This window comes from Lytechinus variegatus, chromosome 9 (assembly GCF_018143015.1).
Source record: "Lytechinus variegatus isolate NC3 chromosome 9, Lvar_3.0, whole genome shotgun sequence".
NCBI lineage: Eukaryota > Metazoa > Echinodermata > Echinoidea > Temnopleuroida > Toxopneustidae > Lytechinus > Lytechinus variegatus.
In genome coordinates this window covers 3759958-3769150 of record NC_054748.1, presented here as the reverse complement: position 1 = coordinate 3769150, position 9193 = coordinate 3759958, and the positions used below count along the sequence as shown (strand labels likewise).

General features: G+C 35.8%; 1 protein-coding gene across 1 annotated transcript; it reads right to left on the bottom strand.

Moving 5' to 3' along the window:
- Window positions 1–290: 290 nt before the first annotated feature.
- On the bottom strand, window positions 291–1496 carry LOC121421212 (somatostatin receptor type 5-like). The gene has a single exon (XM_041615874.1). It carries the CDS (start codon window positions 1494–1496, stop codon window positions 291–293), a length of 1206 nt encoding a protein of 401 aa, XP_041471808.1.
- Between the last annotated feature and the right edge of the window lie 7697 nt (window positions 1497–9193).

The following is a 9193-nucleotide window of genomic DNA, read 5'->3' as shown; positions in this document are numbered from 1 at the left end:
TCTTGCATTCTTGCAATCCATGTCCGAAAACTCCATTTGATCCGATATCGCTATTTCTTTCACCACATTCCATGGTTAAGAAATGGTTAAGATTTTTTTTAAAACAGTTTGGGATCTTACGCTCTTTAAATGTAAGTTGAGATATTTTTCATAACAAATGCTTTATATTTTCACATTTTATCTCGCAATTAACATGTTTAAGTCAAACCTTGAAACTGAATAATTCAAAAATTTACCAAAATTCTAAAGAGGCTTAAAAACTGACGGGCCCAGTTATACTGTCACTGAGTTTAAACAGAGGCATCGTTCGTAGGGTTGGTGTTAATATTGATAGGATCGTCAAACATAGCTGAATTTCGAACCTCTTTCCTCGTGAAAAGTTCCTTAACCGCCTGGCGGAACTTTCGATAACGGACACTATAGATGATCGGATTGATGCTTGAGTTGACAGCAGCAAGGACGATTAAACCCTCGGAAATCTGGCTTTTCATTGGGGAATTGAGACGGAACAATCTAGTAATCAAGTAAAGAAACCTGTTAGGTGTCCAACAGATGATGTACGCCACGATGACCATGAACATCATTTTAATGACGGCCTTGCCAGCTGCTTCATGATAGGTCTTAGAACCTTCGAAACGCTTAGACTGTGCTTTGAGCTTGACAGCAATTAAGGTTTGAGTGACGGCCATGATGGTTGCCGGAATGAACAACTGGATGGTTGTCACGTAGAATGCAAATGCCGCCCTAAGCTCGTAAGACAATATCCTGACTGCGCATCGACGATGTACCTTGTCCACAGTGATAAGGAAGGGTTGAGGGATGCAGACCATCATTGCGCAAATCCACAAAAATACAACCACCTCAGAGACTCGGCGTCTGGTCAAAATCCTCCTGAAATAGATGGGGTGTGAGACAGCGATGTAGCGCTCAATCGAGATTGCAGACAGCAAGAAACCCGACATAAAGGCCCACACCCACATGTAGAGCGGAGACCAGACCAACGTGCAGTATAACTGCCCAAACCAGGATACCGGGACAGTTTTAGCATAAGGTGTAGGAAGCAACCCAACCGATGTCAGAAGATCGGCAACTGCTAGTGCGCCTATCAGGGTGTCAGTGGATCGGCTCTCAGCTCGTCGTTGAAAGAGAACGATGACTACCAAAAGGTTACCGATGATGCCAATAACCCCAACAACTAGTTCCCCACATCTGACAAATGTCCAGCGAATCGGAAACCAAGACCATGAAGACCACGAGCTAACAGCATCTGCATCATCATCAATATATTCATAACTTATTGTTGTAACGTCCCACTCATTTCCAAGTTCTTGGAGCAGCGGATGGTCCAGACTGCTCAAGGTACCTTCTTTGCCATATTGAAGGGTGAAGTCAAGATCCTCATAAAGGAAAACACTGGTTCCCAAAACAGTTGTCATGGCCGCATTCGGCGTCGAGGGCGTGGCGGAGGAATTGGAGACAGCTTCTCGTGTTTCCATACACGCTGCTTGGCGTGAGGTGAAAGAAAGAAGCAGTAGTTGAATGAACCTAGACAGATCCATGCCCCGTGAGGCGTTCGCAAAATAAGATCCTGAAAGATAGACAAAACATGTTGAGGATTATTGGGATGTAGTATATTGAAGAATAAGGCAAAATATTGGCCGAATTTGGTTAAACATTGGAAATTGTTGTTGTATACATGAGCCTAACTTCATATCCCGGAAATACATCCCAAAGTGCAGATGGGAAATGGGAAAAAACGTTCCTAAATCCTCATTGGATTATTTGAATATACATAATTATGATTATTTGGTTTTTTTTCTCGATTTACTCGACATGAACTCTCGTGGAATGAGTTCGTTTTCTTAAAGACCAAGTCCATCTTAGAACAAGGTTGATTTGAATCAATATAGAAAAAAATCATAAAAAGAAAACACTAAATATTTCATAATAACCGGACATAAGTAAGAAAGTTATGACATTAAACAATTTTGCTTATTAAAAAAACAAGAGTTATATGCACAACTCAGTGATAAACATTATGTAAATGAGCGAGTCAATGATGTCACTCACTCACCCAATTTTTTTTTATTGAATCATAAAATATTTCAATTTATACAGTTTTGACATCAAGGACCCTCTTGACTGAACCACTACATATTTCATTTGTTGAGGAAGGGATACAATTTTGTTTAACATGACCATGGGGAGAAATTTATTTATTTCATTGTCCATCTAGTAAAATACAGAAAGAAATAGCGAGTGGGTGATATCATCAGTCCCCTAATTCGCATACTGACCAGGATGAAATTAAGCGAAACTTTAAAATGTCGTAAATTTCGTATTTTACGTCCAATTTTTTATGAAATTTTCAGTTTCATGCTTGCTTGATTTTTCCCCTTTTATTCAAATCAACTTTAGTTAGTGGTGTACTTGTCCTTCTATTCACAAAGTACTCGATTTATTCTCTCATAATGTGTTTTGCATGGGAAATTGAAGTAGTATGGTAAAAATCCCACCCCCCCTTCCTAAAAAAAGAAATGACAAATATAAATGAAATGAAATAATAATGGTAATTGTAATAAACGAGAGTTGAAAGCGACGGAATAATATCAAGCTTTTCTAACTTCTACGCAATTCTTCAGCTCCGAAAATTACTGAAAGGCCCCATCTTAAAATACAGTGTTCTATATGCCACAAGTCATTATTTCCTGTCATTTGGGGGTATGTTTGAAGCTCCTATTTTACTGCATAACTTTTGCACTTTGTCGACGTTGTCGATGAGAAGTTCACGTCCGCAATTTGGGACATTCTGCAGCGGAGCATTGGATGATATTTATAAGAATATTGATATCATAAGATTGGTAGTCATTGCTGGACCTACAGCGTTGCCTAAGCATTAAACCTTATTTAATTAAAGATTTACAAACATTATTTGGTGAAACAATATTATGCAGCGATTTTTATCAACATTCAAAACTACGATGTTCGTGGTGTTTAAAATTCTTAAAAACCGTTCGCTCCCAATCATGTAAGAATCTGCTGACAATTCTTTATTTTATAAAGATTTGTAAGGACAAAATATTGCTTTGTATTTTATGTCAATAAATGATAATGATAGCGATAATACGAATGATAATGATAATAATATCAATAAAGATGATAGTGATAATAATGGCAATGATTTCAAAACCAACAATAATAATTATGACAATTACTTGTAAAGCGTATATGACACGATATCTAACTTCTCTATGTGCTCTATAAGGGAGTTGAATATTATTAGCCCCATACATTGACGGTCCGGGTACGAAAACATTATATCTGAAGGAGGGAATATACATATAAATCATACGTTTAAATGAGGTTTCAAATGCCCATCTTTGAATAGTTAAATTTGAGATAATTTGACGAATTTCATGCCATCGGACACTCAAGTACATCGTGTTTTTTTTTGCCTAGAATGTGCATATGATAAATATTCACTATCTGTTAAATGTGAGTGTTGTACAACATTATGTAATAATTGAATACCCAATGAACAACACATTTACGCTTTTAATTTGAAACTTAATGATCGGAGTTCGAAAATGGATATAATAATCAGATGATATATACTTACCACTTGTCTATGAAGAAACAGCTAGGTGTGAAAAGACATTTGGAATCTCAGTAGATCCGCAGGAAAATTCGTTCGATCTTAATGACGTTCCTGGATTGAAATTCTCCAATTGTATACGTTGTTCAATTGCTACATGTAGGTGCAGTAATGTCTTTGCGATTTAATAAAATATATTTTCCACACTTTTCATAGGCTGTGTATTGGCACGCACAGCATACGTCCATCAATTTCTTTTTCTTTGACAAAATATTGAGAAAATTTATGAACCTTTCACTATTCGCTCGGGTTATTCCTTGACTATGTATGTAGTGAAGGAAGTAATAATTGAATGGGCAACGACTGTCATTAATATAAGCACAAAGGTTATTTTTATTATTCCAATCAAGTAAGTAACGCACAAAGAGGGAATTTCCTATTTTTAGAGATCCTCCTAATTATATCTGAATGGTTGGCTACTTGAAAAACTAAAACTTTTTTTTGATTTCTTTGATTTAGTTCCATATCATATTAAAAATCTTACCTAAAACATACAGAAAAGAATTTCAACACGATTTTACGGAAAATTAACGAAAAATAAAGAGTGTTTTTATTACTTGAGATCTTTCTCGAGGTAGAGCCTAACGGCATGACTGACGTCTAGACGTCTAGTTTAATAGCATAAAGAAAAAGCCTCTTGTAGAGCAGTGACCAATAAGTAATGCACTGCTGTTTCTTTGACTCTGTGGGGTTGTTCTTTTATACAGAGCAATTATCTCGCGTTCTCGCATTTGTCGCCAAATCTTCATTTCCTATCTTTGCGATTCATTCTTTCTCCCAGTGTGTGTCGATATTTATAAAAAAAACATATTTCTTGTGATTGGTGACCTTGCATGAATCTGCCCTTCAACCAGAAATAGCGAGGAGATAATTTTTATTACTTCCCCGATTCTCTATCTCCATCAATATCATTTCATATCAAGATAATTTCTTGTTTGCCTTTTTCAAAATGTTTAGCAGGCGTACGCTTCATCCGCCGGAATCAATCCTTTCATCGAATATTTGCTCTCTTATACGATCATTCGCTTTTAATTATCATTTTTTGTAAATATTTCTTTGATAAGCAACATTGATCCTTCAAATTGCTTCATCCGCCGGAATGAATCCTTTCATCGAATATTAACTCACTTATACGATCATTTGCTTTATCACTTTTGTTTTTTGTAAATAATTATTTTTTATTGATAAGCAATATTTGATCGTTCAAATTGTTTCATCCGCCGGAATGAATCATTTCATTGAATATTTACTCACTTATACGATCATTTGCTTTATCAGTTTTTGTTTTTTAAATACTTTTTCTTTATTGATAAGCAATATTGATCCTTCAAATTGATATATTTCCTCACTTTGAGTTGTAGATTTCCAATCAGGTATTTCTTTTCCACTCTTTGATGTTTGAGATATACCTCATTTCTCTTTTTTTTTGGAATGGTCGTTAATATCATTATCAACGTGAAAAAGGTGTTACAATAAAGCACGAATAAGGGGTTTTGCAACACTATGCGGACGCTTTTTATTTTGTTCATCTTGTCTGCCTCCTCTAGCGTGTCTAGTATACAAATCTATTTATAATAGTGCACTTTTTGTTGATTAGTTTTGTTTTCCGTTCGACATTTGAAAGCTGTTGTTTGTTGAGATTAATCATTTAAAATTTGCCCAACCCAAAATGCAAGCAATTTTTTTTTCGCGAAATATCCACACAGGGCCGGGAGTGGACTTACCTGATAGAAGATGATTTATTTTCTTTGTTCTTGAACTCATATCGCAGGCAAGATTTTTAAGTACTTAGGAAAATTAAATGCTAGTCTACACCACTAGTAGAATCTCCCTGAAAATCCCCCTATCATGTCTCACGCTAGCTTTCACAGGTATGTATACCAACTTGCAAGTGTGTAACCTATTCAGTTTGAATTAGTTGATTTTTTTTCTATTTCTATCCACAGAAACTGATTTCGTGGAGAGACCAGCAATGCCACCAGTAATCGGTTTCGAAAACAGGCCGTTGCCACATAAGATCGGTTGCAAAGATGACCAAAACCACCAGAAACCAGTTTCGAAGACATACCAATGCCACTGAAAATTAGTGACGAAGACAGGCGAATGCCTTAAGAAATCACTTTCGAAGACGTACAAATGCCACCGGAAATACGTAACGAAGACCGGCCAATGCCACCGGAAATCATTTACGAGGACAGACCCACGGCGCAAGAAGTCGTTTAAGAAGACAGGCCAATGCCATCAGAATACGAAGACAGACCAATGCCACCAGAAATCATTTACGAGGACCGATCCAAGTAACTAGAAGTCGTTATGAAGACAGACCAATGCCCCTAGAAATTAGTTACGAAGACAAAGCAAAGTCACCCCAAAATCACTTGCAAGGACAGACAAAACGCCTTGAGAAGTCAGGTGCGGAGATAGTAGATGCAGCCGTCAAAATGTTATAATAAGATAAGACGCTCAATAAAGTACAGACAGACCTCTGTTTTGCTCGAAATCCTCACCAAATATCGAATAACTGACCTAAGGACCCAGATAACTACAGGCACCGCATCCAAGATATTCAATTTTCATCGACTTTGCGAGAAGAATAAATTGGGGAAAATTTATGAAAATTAATCCTTCGAATTTTCTATTATTAGGAAGTTATACTTTTGTTTTGTTTATTGCATAGCATTACATTTCGGTATTTTTTTTACGAAGCATTCGTTGAATTTTTATGTGTTTCTACGTATACCGCTGAGGGTATTGTGAAGGTGTTTGATTTACGATGGAATTGCGTATTACTTTTAAGACGGTCAGAGAGTGGTTTGGGCACCTGGTAGCCAGGGAAACTCTTATATCAACCACATACCTCTTCTAAGTTTTGTTTCGGTCCTTTTATACTTTTTCTCTCCTAGCAACTATTAAGTTTTTTTTCTTTCCCTCGTCTGCCAGGTGTTCCATCCCCTCACTATGTCCGTATGTTTACCATTGTAATGAATTACATGTATTCATATTTACAGCTGCAGATACCCTTACAAAGGACCCGTCTACTATTTTCTATTTCACTGGCATACGATCAATTCTGTCAAAATATTTTACGTCATACTTAAACGTCGCAATCGTGAACAGCAATATAATAGACGGGTCTTCTTTCCTTCTTTTATGTCTTGTTTTGTCCTCCTTGTCTTGTCTAGTAACCTGTGTGCCTCTGTTCTTTGTAACGTTCTCTGTTTTCGTCCTTGTCCAGTTTCTGTAACGTTCTCCGAGCTCAGCTCTATTTTTTCTATAATTATTTGTAGCTATCAATGATTACACATGAATTATTTGTTAAGGGCCTATCCACAACAAGCTTTTGCTTTACTTTAGGTCCATCCACTTAGAATCTGCTTTTATATTGTAATTATGCATACTATTTCGAAATGAGTTGTATGTTTTTCTTTGTATTTTGATTGATTGTGTAAAAATAAATGAAACGAAATGAAATGAAAATGTAGAGCAGTAGTTTAAGAGTTCCAAAATAGTTAAGCTAATCAGTCGGTAACTGACTTGTTTTTATTCTTACGTCTTTTACGTTGAAAAATAACTTCATTGTATCTTATGTAAGGTGAAGGGCACTTAACAGTAATGTAGCAGATCCCTGAGAGGTTTATTGTTATATTTCCGGTTTTGTTGTAATTTTCCTTACATATCATTTACAAAACTCACTCCTCAGTGGGTGAATATTTCATGATTAATTTCAGCTTTTGTGGCTTAGTGTTAGGGTGAAGACGCTGCCAATTTTAACGCCGGCGGAAAGAATTTCCAATAAATAGTGATTGATTTATTGTGATAGACATTGAAAATATACGATCAAAATTGTACCACCACGAGGTAAATTATGTGTCCAACCAATTTGGGGCAGTATTTTCCCCATGGCGGGAAGTATATTGTCTAGTAAGGTTAAAAAAATAGGCAGCAATTACTAAAGAATGGGCAAATTTTCATCACTCTGGATGAATAAAAATGCCCCCCAAAAGTCAAAGCTGGTTAAACACAAAATTACCCTCATGGAACACTTTTACCCAATATGTTTTAGAGTGTAGAAGAGAATTTGTGTTTATGATGTCATTTATCTAGTGGAAAAAAAAAACAAATCATGTCATGTACGCTTTCTTAGGAGATGGACATCACGCTCGTATATGAATTGAATTGAATTTATTAGAACGTCACTGGCATTCGCCAATTTTTTGGTTCAAAACAAGAAGTACAAATAATACAAAACAAATATACGATTCCAGGACATTGTACATTGAAATTTTTCGCTAAATGAATAATACTCATTTGATCCTATACCAGAACAAATTTCCTTTTTTGTTGTTGTTTTAAATCATGTATTAAAATACCCTATTATAAATGTTATCGTTCGCTCTCATTTTAGGAAAATAAGAGCATAACATTGTTCGGTTGGGCGTATGCCATAACTCGCCGTAATAATGATAAGATAATAATAATAACAATAAAAATAATAACAATAATTATGAGAATAATGATAGTAGCTATAATCAAATTACTAGTTGACTTAAATCGCTTGAACTCTCAAAACTAGTAAAATGATGCTATCATGTGGTTTAAGTCAAACAATAAATACAAACAGCTGAGAAAGCGCTAGATGATAAAGACCAGACAGTCCTTTTCATGCATAGAAGGGAGGAGAGAATGCGATATTTTATTCGGAATGGTGTTAGTCTTTTTGTGAGTAGAAGTTGAAGTTACAAGGCAAAAATGTGATTTTCCATTTCGTGCATATAAGCTACAGGACGTGAAAGTTATGTGGTTGTTAATGAACACATTTTTGCTTTCAATGAAAACATATTTAATAGGAATATTTGAATATTAAAGACACCAGAATTGGTGCTTATCTCATTGATTATTAAACCACCAAGCTATTACAGTTCAAATGATCTTCTTCTGACCATGCGCAAAATGAAAATCCAAACTGGCTTATTTCACAAAACAGTTAACAGCGTAATACAACGTTGTATTCTACTACATTACGATCATGAGAATCTGAAGCTACTTGTAGGTCGTGTGGTCCAGTGGTTAGAACACTGGACTCGTAATTGCAAGGTCGTCTCCACTTTCATGAAAAGGCCCAAGAGAAATATCTGCCGTCTATAAAGTCAGCCACTATAATTGATTAACCAAGACGCAAAATGTTTGCTAGGTAATTGGTTATATACCAGCTTGGCGTTTACCTGCAAAAAATGCTGTCCTGCCGAGTTCCTACGGGAGTTACCATTAACAGAAACAGAAATACACGTCCTATTGTTCATAATATGATTTTTATATTTACCTACGTTAAATGATAGAGGGAATTAGATAAATCTTCATCCCGGTAGGGTAGCAAACATTTTAATCATCATCGTTATTTTTTAGAATATTTCACATGACCTGCTTTATTGCTGTGTTACAGCTAGAATAAGAAATAAGGTCTCGTTAGTGCAGTTGGAGTAATTTAGATAAATTCTGACCTTACCCATCACTGGTCTGCAGACTCTTAATCATATATTT